General features: G+C 44.8%; 1 protein-coding gene across 3 annotated transcripts in view; it reads right to left on the bottom strand.

Moving 5' to 3' along the window:
* The window catches only part of Kif13b (kinesin family member 13B), a 158,466-nt gene that overhangs the window by 16,150 nt on the left and 114,967 nt on the right, over positions 1–27,349 (bottom strand). For all 3 annotated transcript variants that reach the window (XM_060391318.1, XM_021654289.2, XM_060391317.1), the window contains 10 exons: positions 26,819–26,945; positions 26,084–26,139; positions 23,854–23,975; positions 21,568–21,744; positions 18,753–18,845; positions 15,752–15,904; positions 15,250–15,327; positions 13,977–14,030; positions 7,019–7,130; positions 5,787–5,920 (listed from right to left, as the gene is read on the bottom strand). In XM_060391318.1, the coding sequence (XP_060247301.1) occupies positions 5,787–5,920; positions 7,019–7,130; positions 13,977–14,030; positions 15,250–15,327; positions 15,752–15,904; positions 18,753–18,845; positions 21,568–21,744; positions 23,854–23,975; positions 26,084–26,139; positions 26,819–26,945 (1,106 nt within the window). The remainder of the gene's footprint in view (positions 1–5,786; positions 5,921–7,018; positions 7,131–13,976; positions 14,031–15,249; positions 15,328–15,751; positions 15,905–18,752; positions 18,846–21,567; positions 21,745–23,853; positions 23,976–26,083; positions 26,140–26,818; positions 26,946–27,349) is intronic.

The following is a 27,349-nucleotide window of genomic DNA, read 5'->3' as shown; positions in this document are numbered from 1 at the left end:
CCTGCCCTGCATAAGAACAGAACGCTCCTGAGTGTAAATGCCAAAGACACTGATGAAAGGGTGTTGGCAGTAGTCATTCTCTCTCACAAACCTGCATTTCTCTCCCATCATTCACCCTGCTGGTAGAATGATGGAACGTGGGGAGACTTGGGACCTCTGCTATCCTCAGACCTCACCTGGGCAAGCTTATCTTCTCAGGAACACCGTGTTTAAAACCAAGGGATGACTGGAGTCTGTGGGTTGTTGTGGACAGCACCGGCTGTCTATGACTACTGTGCTTTCACAGTTGTCACTATTCTGTGGATAATTTCAATCCCATTTCCCTGTGACAGTACTTCAGGGAAATCACCTTGTCATTCTTCTCCTGAGGTGCTGGCACCACTGTACCAACTGTCAGCTAACCAACTCCTCTACCCTTCCACACAGAACATTTCATTTTCTCTGAAATAATGCCACCTTCTGCTACTGTTCCCAGCAATCTTGAAGGCTCTAATGCTCTTTTGTCCACTGGTAGCTCCAGAGAATTCACAGTGATGATGGGACTGTCTCAAAGGAAGTGTTAAGCCTCCAAACTAAACTGTGATCATCATAAAGGAAGCCATTCAATTCCTCTCATCTTAGGAAAGAAAGTGGAAGACAGGTTCTGATGACAAAAGGCCGTGTCCCTGAACATGGTATGCAGGTTTGAGTCTGGCTCTTTCTCTCCATACTGCAAGCCTTAAGTAGTGGTGCTCTGTATCCTAGCAACATTAGCAGTGGTACCCATGCTTCCTTCACTGCAGAGCTGGTACAGCATGATCACTGATGGGCCTTTTCTAGCTTTCATCTTGGGTGACGTTCTAAACATCTCAACATGGGTTCACTGCTTAATTAAGAAACATTTGGAAAAAAAGGGGGAAAAAAAGAGAAACATTTGTACAGATATCAGCAACAAATGAAACCTCAGGGTGCTCGTGCCTAGCTAAGCTGTTGCCAACATCAGATGCCTACACAAGAATGATGGCGAAGCTAAGCAGCAAGCAGGGTCAGAGCATTGGTCATGGAGTTATTTTTGCCAGATTGGTGATACAGAACAGGTGACAGATGTGCAGCCCCTTTAGCTCCGTGATGCCACAAAGTCCTCCTTATAAAGGGAAGGTAGGGGTGTCAGCTACCCATTTGGAGATGCACTGTGCTGGCTAGGTGCTTGATGGCTGAAGAGTGGATTCTTTGGGTGTCAGGGCTCTGCCTTAGGCCTTACACAGTCAACATTTTGTTTGTGATTCAAAATGCTAACTCCCTATAGCTAATAAGTGTACAGATGATAGCTAAAATTTAAGTTAAAAAAAAAAAAGAAACTCCTCAAAAAGAATCCTGGGAATTTTTTTAAAAAGTTTTAGAAGTGGAGCGTGAAGTCCCCCACTTAAGCATTTTGTGTATTTTTTTAGTTGATACAATAATAAAGAGAAGGACTATGTTGACAAGAGTGGAACCAGAACAAAACACCCACAAGTGTCAAGTGGCACTGTGGGCTACTCCTAGTCAGTGGTTGTGCTGGATACTTTTAGGTCAACTTGACACTAAAGTCAGAGTCATCGGAGAGAAGAAAGCCTCAACTAAGTAAATGGTTCTAGCAATCTCTCTGTAAGAAAGCCCATGTAGCACAGCGGTTCTCAATGTCCCTAACCCTGCGACCCTTTAATACAGTTCCTCATGTTGTGGTGACCCCCAATCATAAAATTATTTCTGTTGCTACTTCATAACTATAATTTTGCTACTGTTACGTATAGTGGAAGTTTTGGTTATATTGTGTTGTATGGCTATGTTTTTGTTGTAGTTCTAAGTGTGGGATGTGGGAATGCTTTGTCCATAGCTGATAGCAGCCTCGTGAGAGGTGTGTGATCTTTGTCAGCTGACAGCAGCCTTGTGAGAGGGCTTGTAATCTTTGCCAATGTGTGGTTTTGGCTAGCTGAAAAACATCCTTGTGTGGACTTTAAGAAGGTATAAATAGGAGCCCACAGACAGAGAGACTTCACTTTGTATTGCAATGCTTTGCATTACTTCACTCTGCTTCTAAAGAGAAAAGCTCCAGAGAACTCTGTGCCACTTCTGCCAAACCTTGCTGCTGCTATTGCTGGACCCTGTTGCTGCTTTTGCTATTGCTGGATTGCTGGTTTGCTGTTTGACTAGCCTGGTGGTACCCTGACAAACAGTGGAATCACCCCAAGGAACTACTTCTAAAAAAGTCCACATCTCCTGTCCCTACTATTTACCTTCTTTCTCTTCTATCTGGTGTTGAGGTATTGGAAGGAACTGGGGTGGAGAAGAGAGAAAGAGACATAAGGAAGCCCAAATTAAGTAGATTTTAAAAAGTCAAAACCTACAGTTATGAATCATAATGTAAATATCTCTGTTTTTCCTATGGTCTTAGATGACTCCTGTGAAAGGGCCATTCTACCCCCAAAGGAGTCATGACCTACAGAATGAGAACCCCTGAATCTAAGTCATTTTCTTATTTAGTCATTGACTGGGGAGGGTCCAGCCCATTGTGGGAGGTGCTGTCCCTGGGCTGTGGTCCCGGCTCTCTAAGAAAGCAGGCTGAGCAAGCCATGAAGAACAACCCGTAAGAAGCACTGCTCCATGGCCTCTGCATTAGCTCCTGTTTCCAGGTTCCTGCCCTGCTTGAGTTTCTGTCCTGGTTTCCATGATGAACTACAATGCAAAAGTGTAAGCCAAATAAACTCTTACCTCCCCAATTTGCTTTTGGTTATGGTGTTTCGTCACTGCAATAGTAACCGAAACCTGGACAGTGGTACCCTGGTATAGGTGCATCATTTAAATGAGATAAGCCATTTCCACTATTACTACTGCACCCATTTCCCTGCAGGCCCCTGAAAGCCAAGAGAAAGATGAAGACACTGCCACAGGAGGTGGGCAGACTAACCCAGAACAGCTAAGGCTGGAGCAGGCCTTCAAGAACAAGGACCACTCTTGCCCTGGCTTCCACCAGCAAAGCAGAGAAGGTCAGAGGCCACAGCTACAAAAAGATGATCCTGTTTTTGGAGAAACCATAATGAAGGATTTTTTTTTTTTTAAGTCAAATACCTCTTAGTGAAGAGGAGGTAGGACCACACAGGAGCCTGGCACTTGGCCATTCGTCTTCCACTGGTTCTGAAACCCACTTTCAAAGATGCACACACACACAGGGAGTAGCAGCACAAAGCACATGTCAACTGGCCCAAGTTGCGAGAAAACCGATGTTGACGCTGTCACTTACAATTATAATTTACATCCCACAGAGCTTTAGCAGACAGTCAGGGAAAGTGAGAGGCTGAGGCTGAGGCTGAGGCAGTGGCTCAGGAGTTGAAGGGAGGAGTAAGGACGGTGCCTTTTGGGTAACTGAATCCCAGTGAAAACACCAGGGCTTCGGTAACTTTTTTTAGTGGTTTCTCCATCCACCTAGGAGAGAAGGTTCACAAATATATCTTGACACCTCAAGATCCCACTCAGTTGTGCCTGTCTCACTTACCTCTACCCTGTGAATAGTGCTTTCTACACAGATGATGGAGATCCACACAGGGCTACTTCTCCATCGGCATACAAGCAGACAGTAAGACAACTTTGCATCTCCAACTTATGAGGACAATTCAGGGCAAGAGAGCCAAGCCCACTGGAGTTGTTCTTCACAGAGAGACGGTCAACAAACAGAAAGCTAACAATTCCCGGGAAAAAGACATGTGTATCTAGTAGAGGCAGCTGTTTTTATCTAGCTCATCAAGAAGGCTAGTGTGAACTTAGCCATGCTTCCACTGAGAGCCCGAGGGGCCTGCCAGCACTGGAAGAAACGGCAGACACTTAAACTGAATGAAATGTGCTCCATGTATTCCTAAGATAAAACAGTAGTGGAATGTCTTAGAATAGGGTCTTAGAATGGCACAAAACAGGGAGGGGAGCACACACAGACTGAGAGGAGGGCATTTAATCCTGGAGGGTGCTTTAAGATACAGTAGGAATGCAGATTTTTTGTTTTATTCCAGAAGGTTTCAACCCACAGACTAATGTAAGGTCCAGTGAAGGAATGGAATGGATTAAGCTATGCAGGGGAAGAAACTGGTTAAAGGTGGATAAATACAGAGAGCCAAGAAGGCACCTGGACACCCAGCCTAGGAGAGGCCACCGTGAAGGACATGCTGCTGGTGACACAAGGCTGATGGCTTTCTGCAGATGAGGACAAAGGCTGCGACCTTGAGGATATGGAGACATGTTCGCCAGGGAGGTATTTTCACCAATCACAGCTAATGCTTTAGTTACACTACCCGGCACTGTCACAAATCCCAGTGTTAATTTGTATTTTCATATGTTTCTTGTTACCTGCACATGACAGAGTACCTTTCTGCTCCCATCAGACTTTGTCTCTAATGGGCTGTTGCTCCTCTCCTATCCGGAGCTCATGGCTTAGCACAGGAACAATGTGAGCAGAAGTGAGACTTACATGAAGCCAGTGCTTTGACTTGCTCCACTGAGAAGAGAAAACAGCATGACAAAAGCTGCTCCTCTTCAACATGATGACCATTTCCCTTCCATGTAGACAACTGCCTACACTTTAGAGCAACTGAGAAATCATGGTCATCAAACCTAATGTAAAGTCCCATGGTGAACTGGTGGTTGTCCCCAGGAGGGCTCTGGGTAACCAGGACAGACTGGGGAAGGGCAGCTTTTTGAAGGTATCTTAGGAATTCAGATTGACCCTCAAATCATACTTGATGAAGCAATGACACGTTTAGAGCGGCATAGTGTGCACAGCAACAAACCAGTGAGAAAGTCAGCTTTTCCTGCCTGAGCCCTCCAGTCACAGATACATTTCAGTAACTATCAAATGACCCTGGACCTGCCTAGCTAAGTGCAGTTTAAACGGTTTCAAAATTGTTGTTTCATTTTGCCATCTGCTCTGTGTACTGATGTACAAGCTGGTGTCACACTGGGCAGGAAGCTCTCTCTATATACGGAACAGCTTACTGACGTCAACACCAGCTCTCCTGAAGATGCCTTCACACAAGCCCTTAAGAACTGCTCTGCCTCCGACAGCTACTGACCTACATTCCTGACACTCAGACATTTGAAATATGGAGAAGCTAATGTCAAAAGACCCACTTCAGCAACTACACCTGCACCATTTGTGTTTCTGAATGGGTATAAATAAATCTCATTCATCATTTTCTGCTGAACTAAAGCCTACATGTCCAGAGACTGCATCTCCAAGTAGGTTCCCTTCACCACTGCATAAAAGCAGCTTCCTGATTGTTTGGAAAAGCCTAGACCATTTTCTCTAATCCTTACTTCACTGCTATACAGGTTTTTAAACAGGAAAAAAAACAAGTGACCACTTTGAGTCAAAGAACTGATTGTCCACTGAGGAGGGGGGTGGAGGAGCAGGGAGAGCCATGAGTCAAGATTATTTGAGAAGAAAATGAAATCAAGAATTAAAAATAGAATGACACTTTCTGCTTGGCAACACAAACAACACTAAGTGCACCTTCATAAATTTGACTATTGTTGCACTAAGTGAGATCACCATAAATCACATTAGTAGCACACTTGGCATTTTTTTGTTTTAGAGCAGAAAGGATGGAGTGTCAATACATGCAAACAGCTCTGTTAGATGAAGAGAGAGGAAAAGACATTATCACAAGCTTTCCCAGGGTCAGGAGCCGGCTCTAATGCCCTCACTGTTTCTCTACCTCCAGCTCAGAACAGCAGACCATCAGTACCAGCGACCATTAGAGAAGCTCTCACTGCGGCTTCCTTACCTGGTGTGCATGGGGAGATGACTGTCTGCCCCTTCTGTCATCGCGGACAGGGAAGAGCGACTTCAGTAGCTTTGGCATCTGTGGCACCAGTGACTTCACTGGGTTCAAGTAAGAGGCTGTTATGCCTCCAAGTCCTGTCAACAAAATGGAAAGGGTCAGGATAAAATAAAAACAATGACACATGACTTTTACTCTGTGCATTTGCCAAATGTCATTTGTAAGCAAATCCAGCAGTATAAACTAGCAAAGACATCCCTAAAGTTATTAGTAGAAAAAGATGGTCATGGTCAGCACCCACCAATTACACAGCAATAACTAAAGCCCCAAGGTGCTCTAATGGGCAGAGCTCCTGCCAGTGTTGGAGAGCAACTGACCCTCACTCCTTGTCAATCGCTAACACAAAAGCTAACTTCTGCTCTAGAGCAGAGATGACTAGGTTTTTGTTTGCTTGGTGTGCTTGCTCACTTGCTTGTGGTGTTTTGAGGCTTGGTTTGTTTGTTTTTAAGACAGGGTCTCACTACATACACCAGGCTGGCCTCAAACTCAGAGATCATCCTGCTCTGCCTCCCCAGTGCTACGATTAAAGGTGTGCGCCCCCACACCAGGCTATGAATCTTAAAAGGAACAAAGTAATACTGCAACATTTATAAGAGTAAACAATTATATAGACAATGTCAAAAATTCTTTGGAAGCTAGGACTTAGGAAAGCGGTCTCATAAGGAACACAAAAGTCTAAATCATTGCACACAAAAGAAACCCATCATAATGCAAAGCCTGCTACAAAAAGAAAGTGCCAGGATCAGACAGCTTCTCTGGGCAATGCTGTCAAACATTTAAGGAGCTGGCACTACCAATCACACAGAAACCCAGAAAAGAAGAGGAAAGCTTCTTCCCAAGGCATTATGTGAGGCCAACACAGTCTTGATACCAAAACCTAACAGGTTTGAGGAAGTATAAGCTGATGGTCACCGTGGACCACATATGTACAATCCCTACGAGTCAACAAGCTGGCTGAGCATTAACATGACAAGAGAGTCACAAGGTGAATTATCAGAGGAATGAAGGGTTAAGTCACCCTTCCAAACTGATGCCACCCAACATGCTAAGACAAAGATAACAACACTCTGATGGACATGAAGTAGCCTGTGGATCTAGCAGAACATCCTGATTTAACCTGTTTCTGAAAGATGCGAAAATTTCATGGCAGTGATTGGCAGATGAAAAAAACTTACCAGGATCAGGAGACTGGTTACTTTGGGGAGAAACAGAGATTGCTGGAGGACCTGGAGCTATTCCTCTGGAAACTAGTGTTTGGGATACATCCTGTTGACTTTCCCACCGACCCTGTTAAGGACAAGAAGAAAAATATGCCAATTTATTTCAAATTAATAAGTTCACAAAAATGTTATACAATATTCCAGAAGAAAACTTACTAGCATTACCAAAGCTTTTTTTCTCTAGGATGGAAGTCTGACTGTATCACCCTTCCTCATGCTTCTACTTTACAACCTGTGGCTCCCAACAAGCCCACCCCAAAGTCTACTGCATTCTGCTACCTCCTCAACACAGGTGGACAAGCTGTCACTGCTCCTTTAGAAATGAGTGCCCCTTAAATTCTGCCCCAGCTCCTGTGGCTGACGATGATGCCATCCTCACTCCCATGTCTCAAAAGAAGCCCAGGAATAGGCTGGGGCCTCCTCCGCCCAGTTCTGGGAGGGAGCCTCTCAGCAGCACAGTCCTGAGCTCCAAGCTGTGAGCAATTTTAAGTTCCCTTTCATCCTGTGATAACTCAGGTCTTTTTCACTGAGGTTAAGTAACAGTTTTAATATCGGTTTAACTGAGCATTCTGCAGACAACTGACCCAGGGTTAATTTGGATGTCCTGAGGACTGCTGAGAAGCAGAGTGGAAATGGGTGAGTCCTGAAGCTCAAGAGGGACTGAGGTAGGTAGCCCCAAACCACAAGTTGTTACATGGTTTAAGAATCTATCTGCTTTTAGCAGCAACCTAAGGACTGATCATAAAATCAATAAGCCCTAAGTGATCTGGATCGTGTTCACCACTGAGAACTCGCTCAGCACTTGATGGCATTAAAAAAAAAAAAAAAAAGTTCTCTCTTTGCATTCATTAGAAACAGAAAACAAAACAGACTCCAGGCACATGATAGGCCAATAAGGAAAACAGCCCTCGCTGCGTATTTACATTCCTACCAATAACATGCTTACTCACAGATTTTAATCTTTTTGTTAATTTTTTTTTTTTGCATTCAAACTTAATTATCCTTCTTAGGAGGCTGCCCACCTTAGGTGCCCTGGGGTGTCATGGTCAGGTATCTGAACGCTAAGGTCAGTAGCTTCAGAGAGGCTCAGCAGAAGAGACATCAAGAACTCTGTTCATGGTGTCAAGTTCATACAAGGTTATTCTGAAGATAACTTACTTCATTTCAGAGTTAATTTATTCTAATATCTTAGGCTCTCTTGTCTGGCAGCTGACGCAGCCACACTGTGTCCCTTAGGAAACTGAGTGGCTGATCTGCAGTTAACGTCCAGGCTCTGACAGAGTTGTCCTATAACAACTGAAGGAGATGGCCTTTTCCTGAGGCACACTCAGGCTCCCCTGGTACCTGGTGCACAATGTCACCATCAAGGCTGAAGAGCAGCAGTGTCTCTTCCTGCTTCACAGCCCAAGACTCTGAGTATAAATAAATGACAGGTCCAGACAACACTCAGACACAGACTAAGCACACTGCAGGCCTGTGAACTAATGACAATAAAAGGACCATGGTACCCCAACACAGGTCCCTCATGGAACCTCACAATCACTTGTTCCCAGCCTCACTGTCCAGAGTCAGAGTCCCAGAACCCGGGCCTATCTGGCTCTGCTTCTAAGGGATTGACCTAAGGAGGAAGAGAGTGGTCCCCACTTCTCTGCTAGCACCAGGGCTGCACAGAAACCCCACCACGTGCTCTCCTCACACACAGCTCACAGAGATGAATGGAACACCCAGGGGAGTGTGACCCATGTCACCCCCACTCCTACCTCACCCAGGGACAGGACAAGTGCTGACTTTGCAATAAACCTGACCTGCCTGGCTATGCTAATTTCTCCTTTTACTGAAATGCTTTAGGAGAAAAAAACAAAAAACAAGAACACAAAAGCAGCCACAAGTTAAACGTATTTCAGAGGGAGACTTAGGTAAAGGGGACGTTGAAGTTTTTACTCTGGGATTTTCTGGGCTCTCACAAACTGCTCAAACCTAAAAGGAGAGAAGGCTTACTTCATGGCACCTCCCTGCTTCTGCCGTAGTCATGCACACCTGGCACAACTGGAACCTCCCACAACTGAGCAGTCCTTTCCTAAATCAGTAACGAAGACACTGAAAAAAATGACCCTGGCTGCATTTGGATTCCCCACACAGACTCTAAGAAGCAGAACTCTAAAAAGACAAAACAAAGCTCCTCCAGATGTTAGGAGTGGCCCCCAGCTCAGAGGCACAGGCAACCCAGCAGGAGTCTAGGAGGTCCTTGCAGGCTCCATGCCCACCTGTTTTCCTGTCTGCCCCTACTTTTCCACCAAATATAATTTTTTGGCTCTCTGTAAAAGAATCTGACTTTGATCAGGAAAGTGACAAAGAAGCAAATAAAAAGATGTGCCCTGTAATTTCCAGCCCACAGGCAGCTCTAATGCAGCTGAAGGGTGACTCATGCTTGGCATCTCTTGAACCAAAGCTGAGCTGATGGCAGTTCCAGGAAGCTTTGTTAACTCCAGCCTGCTCAAGGTAGCAGCTGACTTGAACTTCATCAAGAACCTCTGCAGAGGGCTGAGAATACAGCTCAGTGGCAAAGCACTTCCCTGGCATCCATGAGGTCCTCAAAAAGCACCATACAACAACAATACTTCAGAGGACAACAACCTCACTGCCTTACTAACATAATACAAATGCCATCTCCTCTAAAATGGCCTTAGGAATGACAACAGACATGTTGACAGAAGGTCTCAATGCACTGCCAGCTTTGCAGTGCCAAGGCCAGCAACAAGCTAAAATTAATTCTGCATCGAGATACCTACTAGTAGACAGTCATGGAGAAACCGTTTTCATTGTACCTATTAAAAATCTCCTTAGAACAGGGGTAAAGCATCCCATAACTGTAAGCCAAAACACCACTTCAATATGGTCACATCTTAGATTTTTTAATTGGAAGGCTATCCTAAGAGTTATTTCCTTTAGGCACTAAAGTGATGGGAATAATCAAGCTCTTTAATTAATTCCTTTATCAACTCAATTTTAGGGAAGCAATTTGATTTTAACATGTGAAGAGCTTCAGTAAATAAGAAATATTCAGCAAATAAGGCACAGGCACAAGCACGCGTGTGTGCATGCGTGCGCACACGCATACACACATGCGCTGATGCTACTCAGCTAACTGAATTCTTTAGGACCTCAACAAGTTCTCCCAGCCCCCTCTATGCCCGTCCTGCCAGCCTCTTTCACTCTTGCTCCCAAGGATGACATCTACTCTGGTGATAAGAAAACACAGCAGGGGAAGGGAGACTGGAGCTGGCTCGGACTTTCTTCTCTGACAAACCATAGTGACCTGCCTAGCCTGTGATGTCTGCGCTTCCACAGTTCACATTCTAACCTACAGTGTTGATCTGAAGCACAGAGCTGAGAGTTGCAAATGAATTAAGAAAAAATTAGAATTGACCCCATGAATACCTGCAAGACACACAAAACTAACAGTACAATTTTTGATGATTTCAAAATGCATTTCCTAGCATTTTTGGCATCACCAAGTCTGGGCTGACTCAGCTCCCTGGACATTAATACTTCCTTGAAGAGAAATCAAGATGGAGCACTTCTGCCCAAGTGCTCGTGTGTATGCATGTTCGTGTGTGTAATACTTTGCCATAGCACAAGTATGATGTTTCCTCTGAGGCTGTAAGGACGTTGCTGTGCTCACCCTGTTACACACTGTGTGTAAACACAGCTGTGGTTAAGTTTGACAGGTCCTTTGACCTTTTGTCTATTAGTTTAAACACTGTCCATCAATCATAAGGAACTGGCCTATAAATGTTCATAATCTGTTTTATTTATATGCAATGATACAATGTCCTTAATGAGCTACAGGGTAAATCATATTCCTTGATTCTGGGGGAAATATAGTTCTTTTCTTACTGGGGAGAAGATACAATGCAAACATTCCTGAGCTAATAATCTACAATGCCTCTGCTTTAGACCATACTACTGTAAGGCCCGCCACAGAAAAATGTGAAGCTATTCTGTGACCACCCCCACCCCCATTCGCGTGGCCTGTAATAGTCCTGTTTGCTGACATCTGCCTGTCCTACCCACAGGCATCTGTGACAGCGCAGTTCTCCTGGCTCGGGGGCAACAGCCTGAAGGGGTACTCATAGGCTGATTACAGCCAGATTCACAAGAGGATGCAAAGGTATCTCTATGGTGGAAGTTACAGCCATGGAAATCCTGATGCCACAGCACTGACAGATGAGACAGAGAAAGACAGAGAGACAGAGAATGAGAGACAGACACAGACACAGACGAAGTATGAGGACTGTAAAGTGTTCCAAGCCTCAGGCAATGGCTACACCTCTCTGTGGTCTATAGAAAAGATTAGGGAGACCAAGTCACCAAGAAAGAACCATCACAAGCCAAATCTGAGCGAGTGGAAATAAGAGCACCATTTTCTCCCAGTTATTCAGGAGCCCCGAGAAATCCACAACAAAAAAGGGAAGCTACTAGGACAGTAACAAAAACATGTACTGGTTCCTCAGCTCAAACAATACAGCATACACAGCTGAGAGGCTCAGTCTCATCTCTCCCAATGCACAGCAGAAATGGCCAACAAAGGTGCAGTCACCCAGCACCATCCAAAACAACCCTATTGGTCCTCATCCTACATGCCGTCTCAAATAAGCCTGGAGGGGCCTGATGTCTAGCTTCCTCCTCTCTGCACACACACATATATACACACTTCCACAGCTTGCTTCTCAGTAATCCTACTCTGTCACAAAGCCTAAAGGGAACCTAGTCCTCTCCTTCCCCTGCCATTTCTTTCTGTTCACAGGATCCCAGAATCCATCTCCTTGGTGTAACTGATTCTTCCTATTCCTCCCCAAGAACATCCCTTTTCCCTTCCATAGTCTTTCCAATCCAAATAAGCTTTTCCCTTTTGCACTGTACACACCACAGCCTGCAACAGGATGGTTGGCGCTCAGCTAGACCCCTCAGTTAGACTGTGCAGCCCAAGACTGACACTGACTCTCTCTTTCTTTGTGTCTTTCTCTCTCTCTCTCTCTCTCTCTCTCTCTCTCTCACTCACTCACACACACACACACACACACACACACAGATACACACATAGACAAAGACACACACAGAGACACAAATACACACACATACACACAGAGAGAGACATACACCCACCACCACTGCTCCTCAGCATTCAGTGACTCAGGATTTCCAAAAAGGCCCCTCCTCCCCGGGCTCCACCCCACTCTGCTGTGGACAAGACTGTCCACCCTGTGCCTGTGGTCATGCAGGAGTTTCTGCCCAAAATGCCAACTGCAGCTCTTTCCCTGCCTGTGCGCACCATGAGATTACCCTTGGGGTTCCCATGTCACTGCAAGCCTTGCAGGGTGCAGGGAGAGCAGGTGTGCATCCCTTCTGTGTGGCTTCCTCTGCCTGCCTCGGCCTGGAGTGCAGCCACTGTCCCTTCCCCCTCTCCACTGCTGCGGACGAAGCCTGGCCCTGCTCTCTGAGGCAGATGTTACTGCTGGCTGTTACGGTATCCATTTTAAGATAAGAAAAGTATGAAAGAACAGAAAAGCAGAAATCTCAGCCACTTCTTACAAGAACCTGTAACTGAGGATTTGGGTAAACTGTGCCTCCCCCAAAACACAAAAAGTTGGAGTTTTAATTTTTTTTTTCCTATCATATATTATTTACCTTAATAGTTCCTATAGTCACACTTAAAAATCATCACACCCAAAACCTCTGTTTCCTTCCATTGGACTGTATCAGTCCACTACACCACAGTATCTGTCCAAGCCCATGTAAATCACCCACTAAGTGAGCGTTCCCTGCTGTGTGTATGTGTGTGTGTGTGTGTGTGTGTGTGTGTGTGTGTCTCTGTGTGTGTGTCTGAAAGTGTGTGTCTGAGAAAAAGAGAGTGTGTGTATGTGTGTGTCTGAGAGAGAGAGTGTGTGTGTGTCTGAGAGATAGAAAGAGAAAGAGTGTGTGTGTGCACGCATGTGTGTGTGTCAGTGTTAGTATCAGGCTTGGACTAGCCAGTCTAACTGAGTGGTCTAGCTGACCCCAGCCATGCATCTATGTGTGCATGTGCACTTGTGTGGTTTCATGTGTGGGTGTGGTTATATTTTCAGGCATGGTAACAGCAATCTAGATCTTTAACATGAGTCTTCATCATTAATTTCATCTTCACTGTTTCTTATGTTTTCATAAACAAAATGTCCACTACAAGTACAGAATAATTAACAAGAATAGAAATAGTCTTATGAACACCACTTGGCCTTAACAATTATTGTCAATCAGCCAGTCTGTATTTGCCCACACACTCCTGAATCATTCTGAGGTAACTCCCTCACATCACATTGCCACTACGACAATGCAAACTCCCAACCTACTCTAGGGTCGTCCTGTCAGCACAGGATGTGTTGTTTCTGTGCTGACACTTAGCCAGGCACCTCAGAGTGACAAGAACACACTGTGAGGGGTAACACCCAGATCAGGCAGCTGCAAGGAGTGCTGACCTTTTTAAACAAACAATAGTGAGTTTCTATTTGCACAAAGTTGTTACTGGGATTTACACCATTTCTTTTTTCTAACTAACATTAATAATTAGAAATATGTTTCTTATTCCTTCTAAGTTTTCAATCATATCATAGCTTTACTATTATAAATACAATCTGAAGTTTCTTCTCAGAAACAAAAGGAATATTGTGAGCTAAAAAAAAATGAATTTTAGCAAAAATAAACTTTTTAATTCTAACAATAAGATGGTGTTAGTGGATCTCAATGGCAGGATCAGAGAAACGAATGTGGAACTCTTTCTAGTAAATGTTGAAAAACTTGGGTGTGTGGAAAAAGTTCGGACATGCGCAAGTACAGAGGTCTGAGAAGATGAGAGTCAAAGACCTAAGTGTAAACTCACCTTGTTGCTGCCTAGACTGTGAGAAGGGCTAAGTTCCTGTCGGCTTCCAGACAACTGGGAAGAGATAAAGGGGGATTAGTGTAAAAGCATGAGAGCACCTAAAAAGGTCCTACTTTGAAAATCAAATCAAGCTGGGCCTGAGAGCATGTGCCTGTGCCTATAATCCCAGCATTTGGGAGGCACAGGCAGATTACAGTGAGTCTGAGGCCAGCCTTGCTCCAATTCAGAAAGATACATTGAGATATAATCTCAAACAAACAAATAAACAAACAAACCAAGACGGAAGAGAGAGAAGCCATGAAGACCAATACTGCAGATCAGTGTCTCCAGGGTGTAAAAACCATTGGCCCTTACTGGGCCGAACAGAAGTCATTTCACCCATTCTATTTAATGCCCTGGACCCTGCCAGGGCCTGAGCCTTTTGTCTAAGAAACAAACTATTTAGATTATAGTATCCCAAATACCAAAGCTTTGCATTTGCAAGTGTATGTTAATAACTTTCTGAAGGAACTAGAACTACAGAGGCATTTCTACATGCCTGAGGGTAGCCCTGTCCTCCAGGTCTGTGCCACACCTCTGTGCCCACAGGCTCTCCAGTGGAAAACTTGCCCTTCCTGTCACTTGCAAACTTACAGGTTTGCCGCAGCTGCTCTTCCCCACAAAGCTGAGTGGCCAAAGACAAAAGTGCACCTACTCTTTCATACCCACATCTTCGCATAAATGAGGAGCGGATCAAGGGCCACTGGCACGTTTCTTTGTCAATAATTATCTCCATGTTCAATATGCATATAAATTATACCTATTTTTAATCAACAAATCTCAGCATAGTTTTAAAGCACACATGGCCTGTTTTACTCATTCACACTACCCTAGGTGGCCTTCAAGCGACGGATCTGCAAACATAACTCCAAACCTACTAATTTAAAAAGAATTAATTAAGCCCCAGAAAATGACTTCCTTGCCCTAGGCAGACCACTAGCTTAGATTAAGCTCCACACACATTTCTGTCCTCCCAATGTGTGCTGGGCAAGCAGCAAAGGACAAATGAGCAATATGTGCCCATGACACTCAAGCAAGCATCCCGGCTCTAAGTAGCAGGCATAGTGCTAGAGGGGACACAGATGTGACAAGGGAAGGGACAGGACACTTAGACCAACACAGGGAAGTTACAGACAGCTGAGACCCCTTGCAAGGAGGCAGAAAGGCATCCAAACAAGAGGTCAGAAAGGAAGTGGCAGGCACCTGTTCTACAGCAGCTGCAAGAGGGACTTACTCTGTTCATGCTGGGAGAGCTGATACTCCTCCGGTTCAGCTTCCCTTTTCCTGTCAGCTGCTCCTTCACGGCCACTTCCTAGGGATTGAATATACACCAAGAAGTATACATGATAGATGCACTCCAACACACTCAGTTCAAGGCTTTCCACATTCTTTATTTATGTATTTTACATGGATGAGTGCTCTATCTGTAGGTCACTCCATGCCAGAAGAGGGCATCAGATCAGGATAGATGCCTGTGAGGCAACATGTGATTACAGGTTCTGAACTCAGAACCTCTGGAAGAGCAGACAGTGCCCCAACCACTGAGCCATCTGCCAGCCCTCCTCCACATTCTTTAAATACCAGCCATGACATGACGAGACAGAACGACCCCATGGCAGTCACTGGATTTTGTAACAGTAAACCCTTTAAACATCAGGTGCAATAGCACCAAACTCCAGAAAGTCAAGTACAGGGATCAGATGGGGCTCCGCCATAGCAGTGTTAACATCACTAACCTGACGGAGGCGATCTAAAGTCAGGAGGTTTTCCACAGCGAGCACACTCCTCAAGTACTTCTCAATATATGCCTCAGAGTCAGCAGAAGCCGGGTTTTCCACGTTAGCTGCCATCCTTGCCAGAGCCTCTCGCTCCTCCACTCCCTGGGCATCCTGAAGAACAGAACGATACATGGTAAATATAGCCAGAAAAGGAAAGTGTTACACATGCTTCACAAGCACACACATACGTTCATCCTAAACACCTAAAGGATGCACACTAAAACTACATTGACGACATCATTATAGATCTTCACACACACACACACACACACACACACACACTCGCAAATGTGCATGCTCACACAATGATACATGCACAGTCACACATACACAAACATCCACAGAGCTATGAAATCACAAATTCAACAGAATCCAAAGTTCCATTTTAACATCAGCATTTAGAACTCAAAATGCACTTTTTCCCAGAAATCAAGATCTATCATGGATAGCTACCAGGTTAACATGGAAGACTGGTTAAACAGCAGCTTCCACAAACGTTCCAAGCAGAGTTATTCCCACTTCACAAACATTCACTACCAATTACCAATTGGAAAGGATTCTGTAGGTGATCTGGAAACCACCATGACAGCAGTTCTGTAGGAAGGTACCACCCCTGAGCCTCACAGGAGCTGAGCCAACCCACTAGACAAAGGGAGACCTAAGAACCCTGGTGCCCAAGTGGGATGCTGATGCAGTGTAGAGAAGGGAGTGGAAGGAGGCAAGGCAAAGCCCTAGCTGCTGTTAAGCAGCCTGACACACACACTCAGATTGCTGAACTTCTCACACTGGCCTCCCTGGGCAGCAGCAGTGGCCAAAGGCTCCAGAGAACAGAGTGAATCCCCACTCTCTTCTACTGACTGAACTGCCCATGCTCAGAAATGGGGAATTTGCCGGTCAGGAGGAGACGAGAAAACAAGGCTGACTCTGGAAGCCTAGCTAATTATCAACCATCCAGTCACACAAGAATGCTTAGTCTTAAGCTGACTCCCTCCAGTCCTTGCCTTTTAACTCTTAGAACAATGGATGAAGTACAGAGTAATCTTTTCTAAGTCCAAGATCTCATAATTAGTCACAGCTGCAAAACAGCTTCCTTGCTGATTGGTTGGCTGATGATTGCTGGGGAATGAATGCAGGACCCTGCATAGGCCATGTACAGGGCACCATCACAGTTAGACTGAACCCTTGGCTTTGGGAGTGCAGGAAGCTTGTTGTCTATGATAGAACCTCACTAAGTAGCTCAGATTAGCCTCACACTTATGATCCTCCTATGCCAGCCTCCACAAAGATTCTTCCACCTTGTGTTCTTGCTGAGGCCATTTCAAGTTTAACTAAAATTTGATCTCCTTGATGAAGAATCTCATAGAACATTATCTAATTCTATTGTACTAGCCCAAGGTCAAGATGTCCTAGCTAACCTATCTTAGCCTGTCTGTGTTAACCACCTGTATCTTTGCTTTTGTTAAACTGCTTGTTTCTGCAAATCCCCCTGTAGCTGAAAAGCAAGATGCCAGGACATAGTTTTTGCCTTCAAAAACCCTATGCTCTGGATAGCCAAGGTCATACCTAGGTTCCGTAGTACCTATATGTGGTCCTAGCCAGATGGAATAAAGACTTTAAATTGGCTATAAAGTGTGTCTGAGTGGTCATCTATAGTGGGCTCCCTGGATTAATAAGAAATCTAAAAGCCTCAGTGCCATCAACTATTTGCTTCCTTTCAGACTGTGTTAAAGCAAGTATCAGCCAGGCAGTGGTGGCAGAAACCTTTAATCCCAGTACGTGGGAGGCAGAAGCAAGTGGATTTCTATGAGTTCAAGGCCAACTTGGTCCACAGAATGAGTTCCAGGACAGCCAAGGCTCCACAGAGAAACTCTGTCTCAAAAAACCAAAACAATGACAAAAACCAACAAACAAGCAAAACAAAACCCCAGCAGGTATGGAGTACCTATTACCCAAATGCCCAGCAGAATCAATCCACAAACTCTAAGATCTGGAATGAAGATTTCCTAATGCAAAAGTCTGTGTGGAGCCCCAGGGCTCCAGTCCCTCTATCTGCTCTCCCCAGAAAACAGAATTCTGATTCGTTTTGGTAGCAAAGGGCAGAGACTGGACTTCTGATTCAACATCAGACATAAATATCTACTGTGAACTGTTCCTGCTCTGTGTGACTACCACCATATTGCTACTGTCTGCTGTGTTTCAAATAAGAACCCATTGAGTTGATTTTCAAAATGGAACTCTTGGCTAGAGAGATGGCTCAGTGGGTAGCAGAACCTGCAGCCCAAGCCTGGCAACCTGACTTTGATCCCTGAAAGCCTTGTAGGAAGTTGGATGCAGAGATACACATCTGTGAGTCCAGGACTTATAAGGAAGATGGGAGCAGACAGGAGAACTGGCTGGAAGTTCAATGACCAGTGATGGAGGAAGACTCGACCTCTAAACACAGTAGAAAGAACCAACTCCCAAAAGTTGCCCTCTGTGGCATGCCCATGGTACTTCTCCCTCTCTTCACCTCTCTCATTTACCTTCTCTTATACATTTACTCAATAAAACAAATAACAAGAGATCTCTTTAAACAAAATACCAAAATCTGAACTTTTAAGGCCATAAATACATTGTACTAAAAATTTAGTGTAGAGGACGCATCAAAAAATCTATCTATTTCTCTGAATAGAAATTTACATTTATTTATGTTTGCTCGCATACACAGGGAGTGGCTCAAGTGCCGTAAGACTGTGTGAAGCTCTAAGGACAACTTGCAGGAGTTTGTTCTTTGCTTCAACCATGTAGATTCCGGGATGGAACAAACTCAGGTCACAAGGTTGGCAGCAAGCGCCTTTGCTGGCTGACCCATCTCACCAGCCCACTTTATTGATTATGGTATTTCTTGGGTGGGTGACGTTTTGAGGAGTTAAGTCTTTAAGTGCTTTATTTACAGTTCAAACTTTGTAGAATACTTCACCTCTGGAATATTGGAGACAATTTCAAAGGTCACTCCACAGCCAGGAATAGAGCTCCGATGAGACATCTTTTTAAGAAGACTTTGAGCAAAGCCCTAGAGAAGAATAAAATACAGACCATTATTTCCTCCCTTACTAGCTCCCTCCCTTACTGTAACAAAGAGGCACAAAGGGTGCTGCTCACTCAGAGCCAATATAAGAGTAGCATCTGACACAAGCATGTGAGATCCCTAGCATCAAACACAGTTCCTTCACCTAAGCACAGAACCAATGGACTTGCACCTACAATGGGCCTCTCGGGTCCTGCACCTGACTAGAGAGAAGTGAGACCTAGGATCCAGAGGCTGCCACCAGGCATCTGGATCAACTCAGAAGATACAACAAAATGACCTTCTAAGTAAGACAGAAGCAAGGACTGGTGACTCTTACACTTTCCTCCTCTGCATGACAGACATCTTGTACCATGAATATTGACAAGTTCAGGCATTAAATTCTTGACCAAAGCAGGATCGTTATGAAGGATGATTTAAGAGTGCCTGGTCATTGTTTATGCTGACTGTGCTCTTTGCACAGCTAGAAATTGAACTGTTGAATTAATGCATAGATGACTCATTTGGAGATGCTGCAAAGATTGAACATTCTGTAGAGGTTGAAGAGAGCAGCCATGAGGGTAGAATACAATTGAATATAGATAAGGAGAGAGAATAGGGAATAGGCATGATGCAAAAGGTGAGGCAGAAACATGCAAAAATCCAAAGAAGAAGACCAGTTGGTATTAAAACCACGTAATTTACAATCCTATCTCATAATGATTTATTTCCCATTTGGTGATCATTAATTTTTAAAAGAGCCTCTCAGGGACTAGAGATGGCTCAGCAGTTAACAGCACTGCCTACTCTTTCAGAGACCTGGGTTCAATTCCCAGCAACCACATGGTAGCTCACAACTGTCTGTAACTCATTCCAGGTGATCCAACGCCCTCACACAGACATACAGGCAAAATACCAAAGCACATAACAAATAAATTATATATTTAAGAGAGAGAGAGAGCCTCTCAGGGTACCTAAGGATGAGACCTGAGGTTGACCTCTCACCCTCCCCCCAACACAAGCCACAAGCCCCTCCAGGACAAAGCTTCTCAGAATGCAAAGCAGCCATTCATTTCCTTCATCCCTTCAGGGCCTCAGCCATGCCTTGTAGTGCTCAAAAAGAGCCAGGCACAAGGTTCGGGCACAGCCACAGCTTCTCATGGGTGCTAGAGGTGGTGTCACCTGTTTACTATCTGCATGAACTAATGATACTGCCCTGCCATGTGTTTGTCACTGTTCTATATGAAGAAGCAATTTAAAAGAATGACGTATCTGAGACTGAGGGATGTGGCATGGCTTAAAATACTTCCACCAAATCACTTCAACAAGAAAGAAATGGAATAACACCTTTCTCCTACCCAAAAATAAAGACAGAAGAGACATGGTTCTTCTACACTGTAACCTCTGTTAGGAATGCTGCAGGTCAGGTGGCCAGAAACTCACTCTTCATGAAGCTCCCCAGAGCAGCAGGCCTCTCTCCACCCCTTCAGACTCCCCAGAAAAGGAACATAGGAGTGAGAAGGAGACACACAAATACTCTACAGCTAACCCCTGACCTGGGTTTTATTGATGTTGGACTTGAGAGCTACGGAGCTGTGATTTTAACAGCATTACGCCAGTCTTCATTTCAGAGATTGGTATCAGCATGACATTTAGAAGTAAAGATTAATTTTTAGGGGTGGGGTCTGTCAACCATGACTGTGTTCTCTCAAATGAGAAGACTTATTTCCATCTGTGCTTGTGTGTTCAAAATACCCCACAAAAGGGAAAGTAACAAGAGTGAACAAGGAGTCCAGAGTCTGCCTTCCAAATCCTCACGTTTACAAACCAATAGCACAGTGTTTAAACTCTTGACCTACAGCATTTCCAGAAAACTCCTCCATGTGTCAGGGGTCCTCCCTCCTCGGGAGGGAACAGTCACCTGCTCCCCTGCCTATCCAGCACGCTCTAAAATGCCAGCTCAAAGACACCCTCCCTTCCAAAGCTTTTTCTCACAGATCTGTTGGCAGGATGCTATCCCACCCAGCACCCCAGCACCCCACATAATAAAAAAGGTACTTTGAAACGCAAGCAGACTTTGGCTCTTTAAAGACCCAGGCTGAATCTGCAGTGGTAGACTATACCTTTAATCATAGCACTAGGGAGGCAGGAGGATCCCTGAGTTTCAGGCCAACCTGGTCTAAAGAGTGAATTCCAGGACAGCCAGGGCTACATAGAGAAACCTTGTTTCAGGAAGAAAAAAACAACAAAATAAAATAAAGACAGTTTACTAAAAAATAAATAAATAAATAAATAAAAACATAAAGACCCAGACTGTTTCCTATTCAATGTTTTACAACAACCAAAGTCAAACTGAGAATCAAAGGCTTCTAGAAAGAGAGTGTTGCTAGCTCTCCCAGGCTAACATTAAAATGCAAAACTGACCACTGGGGAACCTCCTCAAGTGATCCAGAAGATAGCACAACAACAAAAGCCACTGAACTTCTCAATGGCAGGGCTCCTTTGTGACTCCACCCTGTGCGTGTGTGTGTGTGTGTGTGTGCGCACACACGCGCGTGCACGCACATGCCCGTGTATGTTTACAGAATGACATTATGGTGAAGGGCAGTGACAGTGACAGGTACCCGGGAAGGGTAGGCTGCGACCATGTCTGGAAAGAAGTTTCTAGAGTCAGTGGCACCGTTAGCCTTTGGTCACTCCTCTTTTCCCACTATAACTGAAGCCTCACCTGGCGCCCATGAACATGGACACAGATCCTTTTGCGCAGGACCAGCTGCATGTCAGCAGGATGGCTGAGCTGGACAGTCACTCGCAGGATGAGGAATACTCGCTCGTCAGCAGGAGTACCTTTACTGAGCTGGGGACAGCTGTGCACTGCAGAGTCCCAGGAGGCCTCTGCCTTTGTCTGCAGAGGAAGCAAAGACAGCACTTAACTGTCCTCTCCAAGGCCACACAGACCCTTTTGAGAATGCCATGTAGCTTGGGTGAAGGTTCCCTTTCAAAAACTGCCCCGAAGTGTTGTCAGGATGTGACCATGTGGCTGTTGCCATGTGAGGCTGCAAAGTATTGGGTATGGTACCTGTGGTGGTACCTACATGCTCATATACTGCAATGACCTCTATAGGCTCATATATTTGAATGTTTGGTTCCCAGTTGGTGAACTGCTTAAGAAGGATTAGGTGGTGTGGCCTTATTGAAGGTGTGTCACTAAAGGTGGGCTTTGAGGTTTCCTTCAAAAGCCTACAGGAGGCCCAGTCTCTGCTCTGTTCTCTCTCCTTCCTTTCTCCCTCCTCCCCTCTCTCTCCCCTCTTCCCCACCCCATTGTGAATCAGGATGTTAGCCATGACTACTGCCACATTCCCCACCATGATGACCATGGCCTAACCCTCCAAAACTGTAAGCACGCTCTCAGTTAAACTTTTCTTTTATAAATTGCCTTGGGCATGGTGCCTCTTCACAGCAACAAAACAGTAACTAAGACAGTACTTTATTAGCCTGCTTGTTTTTAAAAATGTTTTAAACATCAAGAAAGCTTGAAAACCTTCCGTTCTGTGGGCTTTGTGTGCTATTCCCTGATCACCCACTGAGACCATTTGTCTGCTGTAGCCTGAAGCCCAATCACTTTCTAGTAAACTGTAGGGAAGTGTCACTTCCAGGAAGCCGACAGGATGCTATCCTATTTGGATGTGCCCATGTTCTCAACTGATGATTACAAACTGCAGTAGCTGTCATAGCCCCATGGTCTACTTTAACACGGAGTGAGCCCAAGCCTGTCATGTTACATCTGACACAAACAGGTTCAGGACTAAGGAAAGGCACAGTGTGGGGGAGGAGGAAAACAGAGCTAACGTCCAAAAGTGAGTATCTCAGGTCACCTCTGAGTTTCTCAGATACTATACTGCTGGTATCATTTGTCAAGCATACTCAGATTTAGGGGGAAAGCCCCAGAATTATGCCCATCAAACAGATTCAACCATGAGATCATGATTCTGCTTCACTGCCTTCATTTATTCTTTTGCTTTTTTTTTTTTTTTCTATCCTGAGACAGGGCCTCACTATGTAGCTCATGCTGGCTTTGAACTCACAATCCTCATGCCTCAGTCTCCCAAATGTCAGCATTACAGGTGTGTGCCACCAGGCCTGGCTTTCTTTTTCTCCTCTTTAAAGAACTCTTAGGTCAGGGTAGGCTCTGTGGCGCAATGGATAGCACATTGGACTTCTATGGCTACCCAGAGGCTATTTAAGCTGTGGGCTGGCTTTCCCCAGGGTCCGAGGATTGTTCAAGGTTTCTGAATAAACTGCATTGGAAAAAAAAAAAAATATGCCAGCCCTGAGGGAGGTGCAGTCTTGCTAAGCCACAGAGGAGGACATTGCAGCCAATCCAGAATATACCTGAGAAGCTAGGGTCAGATGGAACAGGAGGAGGACCTCCCCCAGCATTGGACTTAGAAAAGGGCAGGGAGGAGATGAGGGAGAGGGAGGGAATGAAGGAGGGGCCTACTGCTCAGATACAAAGTAAATAACCTGTGACTAATATAAAAAAAATAAAAATTATAAAAAAAGAAAAAAAAAAAAGAACTCTTAGGTCAGGTAAAGTGTTCTATACCTTTAACCCCAGCATTTGGAAGGCAGAGGCAGAGGCAGTTCTAGGCCAGCCAGAGCTACATAGTGAGGCCCTATAATCAAAAAGTTCTTATGAAGGAACTAAAAAGATAAAGCCAGTGTTCTTCCAGCCATAGCTCCCTGTACTTCAAAGGAATCAACAGCTCCCTCCCTCCCTCTCCAGGTTTGGAACAGAGCACAGCCACAGCGAGCAGATGCTGTGCACACTGACATGGGTCTCTCCCCAAGATGAGATGGGAGAAGTAGGTGGAGGGGGTGTGAGGAGCAAGCTTCACTCTAAGTACTAACAGAGTTTTCACTTAGACTGGGGAGGCCATATCTTGCTAATATCTAAGCTCCTGGCAGGGCTGCGAGCTCCTTATCTCCTTCTCCAGGGGGTATGCTGACTTACCTCTCCATCTTGTTGTTTCACAATCTGCAGCTCAAAGAACTCTTCCTCCTCTTCCCCAGTCAGGGTAGCATCCCATCCAGCTTCTGGGTCATCGAGATTATCCTGAGAGCTGAAATCATCCGCTGAAAGCAGGGCTTTCACTCAACACCAGATCGTTTTCAAGGACAACCTTCCTCCCACCCCCAGTGGCTGAACCAATGTGCTTATTATTAAAATTCTTCTGCTTCAAACTTAACTTGCTTTTTGCCCTGCAATCTTGCATGACACTGATAATAACCATTTAATAGTTCACAGATCCAAGAGCCAGAAAGTGCTTCAAGAAATTACCCAGTATGCCCCATGTGTCATATTTTACATGGAAGGCAAACGAAACCAAGATCTAAGAGGTTGTGACAGGTCTGCTCATAAACGGTAATGATTGGATCATAACCCAACCCAATCTCCTCACCCTTTAGCACAGTTAGGAAACAAGAAGAGAGCAATTCCTGACAGTTAAGCCTAACAGAAGTGCAGACTGGCTAGTGGACCTGGCAACTGCACAGGGCCCTGTGGTCACTTGGCCTCAAACCTGGTTTCCCAGTGCCCCAACCACTCTAGGCTTGTGGCTACAGAGGAAAGTAAGCGCACAGTGTGGGCCACTAATGTTTACTGCTGAACCAAGTTCTGACTGTTTCTTTAGATTCCCAGGCTGATGCAGTATAGCTACACAATGAACTTTCATTCAGCCATTAAGAAGAATGACATTATGTAATTTCCAAGAAAATGAGGCATATAAGAGATCATGTTAAGTGAAATAAGCCAAATACCACAAAACATTTATCTTTTCCCCATAATAGGGTATGAAAGTAAAAGGGGGGAAAAAACTACATAGGGTATAGGAAGTTGTCTAAAGAAAGGGAGCCAGAGGGGGGAAGAGATAGTAACAGGGGAGAAAGAACATAAATACTGAAATTTCTATCATATGCAAATTGAGATCTATCTATCCATCTGCCTACCTATCTATGTGACATGAAAGCAGGAAAATGACTTTGCTGAAAAAAGGGACATATGGAAGATACAGTAAAGACAAGAATAATGTGAGAGGGTATATATGACCAAAGCATAATATATGTACATATGAAAATGTCATGATAAATGTACATATGAAAATTCATTACTTCGTATGCTTAAAAAAAAAAAAAAACAGTTTAACTGTGGAAGAAAACAAATACACAGCTAAGAAAGCTTCCTGAACTTCATTCTTTCCCAATTCCTTGAGGGCCCACTCTTCAGCTGCCCACAAAGCCCAGCACAAGAGGAGGCCAGATTGCCTCAGCCCCTAAGGCTCAGGCGTTTAAGACAGACAGTGTCCTGTGACAGCTCTAGAACAACTCCCACCCTCTAGGATGGACAGAAAGGCAGTGTAGGTATCCTGTGCCTCTCTAACCTGTGCACATGTGTGAGCTCAGGGCCACCAGATGCTGGATCCCTCAGGGATCCTAACACACTTCCACTCAGTGAAGGGAACCACTGAGGACGCCTAGGCTTTTCTATTTAGGGAAGTTAGTGCTAATATACACTTCTGCAGGTGTTTCACGGAGCTTAACTGCTGACTTCTTATTTTTAGCTCCCTAACCTACCTTTGCATTTTCTACTTTCCCTCCTATAGACAGAGACTGGTGGAATGGGTGTGGAGGCGTTGCGGGGGGAAAACAACAGTTATGTAAAAAGAAAATAAGCAAGCAGGGTTAAGTTCACAGGATCTCACAGAAGAGCTGAGAAATTCATTAAATAATGCTAAGAAAACATAGTATCCCTGGTTGTTGGTCCTTTCCAGAAAGAAGTTTTCTTCTGAGCACTGAAGTTGAACATATTTTCAGCATAGAAAACCTTCCGAAATTGGTAGGGAAGCAAAGCACTCTGACAGGGGCAGGGCTGTAACAAGGAGACGTGGTGATCACTGCCATCACTGCTGTGCTGTGCTGTGCTGTGCTCAGTAGTAACACATTTGTCTAGCATGTGTGAGGACCTAGGTTCAATCCCCAGTACTAGGGATGAAAAGAGATGGACAGAAATGGGAGAAATGAGGAGTGTACATCACAGCAAGAGCGATACTGAGATTGACTGACTGTCCAACATCAAAATACGGCACACAGATCCTAACAAACCTGCAACACGAGTGGCTAGGACTATCAAGTTACCCTGTCGCTGCTTCATCAAGGTAACCCTCTGGAAGCCACCTCTAACTTACCATTTAAGTCAAGGAATATAACAGGAATGTGGGTCTCCATCCCAGGCACTGGGGTCCTAAAAGTGAAGACAGGTTACTTACGGTACCCATCATGCAGCAGGCTTTCAGTTTCACACATGCACTCCTGTGACAATGGCCTGGGCACTGATGTTGCTGTAAGTTGATGTGAGGAGGTTCCTGACTGACTGCAGCCACCATCCTATGTTAGGACATAGGAGCTCACTCTTACAGACTCACTCACCAGTTTGCCACCAGCCTGCTTAAAGCTTTCTTTCTTGCCAAATGACATACTTAAGGGCTCCTTGTGGCTTAACTTGCTATTTTTAATCTCTGTCAAGTGTCAGTGAACATTTGCTGACAACACAGCTTAAGCACCAAAGCCAAAAACTGGTTGAGATGCAGTTTTCTATGACCTAACATTCTTTTAAGGGAATGAATGATCCAAGTAATTAACATATTAACTATTTTTTAACGCTAAGTGCAGTGGTACTAAATATTGATTTAAGTTCTCAGAAATCCTAATTATCTAGGCCAATAACAATATTATTTAATAAAACAGCTTCAGGCCATAGTCATATCCAACTCATGAAAATAATTTAACAGTCTTTCAATACAAATAGCTCTGTTCCCATGATGAACCATCCATTCATTAACTGTAGCACGGAAAAACGCAAGTGGGAAGGGACGTGCCTGGTCAGCCCTGGGGGCTTCAGAAGACATACTGTGGGACCTTACCATTCTGCCGGTGCCCCCGGAATGCCACTGCCAGCAGAGGGCACCATCACTGCATTTCTTTCCTCTGTGAGTGTCAGCCGCATCTCTAGGAGCTGTGCCTCTCGGTCAGCATCGTCCTCAGTTTTGTCTGGAAGAGAAATTGGGGTTAGGTCTCACAATCCTGCTTGCTGTTCCCACATTGTTTACAGATGTTTTTTTTGGGGGGGCTGTGTGAATATATGCGAATGCAGGAAAGATAGAGAGAGGGAGGGAGGGGCAGGATAAGGTGGGAAAAAAAGGGAGAGAGGGAGAAGAGGGGAGAGAGAGTACCTGTGTGACCCCCTGGTCCAGGACTTTAATGTTGCTATGGGAGCTGAGACTGAACCCAGCTCCTCTGCAAGAGCAGTAAAGTACTCTTAGCCACTAAGCCATTTCTCCAGTCCATTTCCATATTGTTTATGAGTAAAGAAAATCTCCCTAGGTCAATGGGAACTTGCAGAGGCTTCTTACAGCTCACAGACCTGTGGTTCAGGGCCTAACAGTCTGGCTCAG

The sequence above is a fragment of the Meriones unguiculatus genome, chromosome 9, assembly GCF_030254825.1.
Source record: "Meriones unguiculatus strain TT.TT164.6M chromosome 9, Bangor_MerUng_6.1, whole genome shotgun sequence".
Lineage (NCBI taxonomy): Eukaryota > Metazoa > Chordata > Mammalia > Rodentia > Muridae > Meriones > Meriones unguiculatus.
Note: the sequence above shows the minus strand (reverse complement) of the source record. Positions and strands in the feature narration are given on the sequence as shown.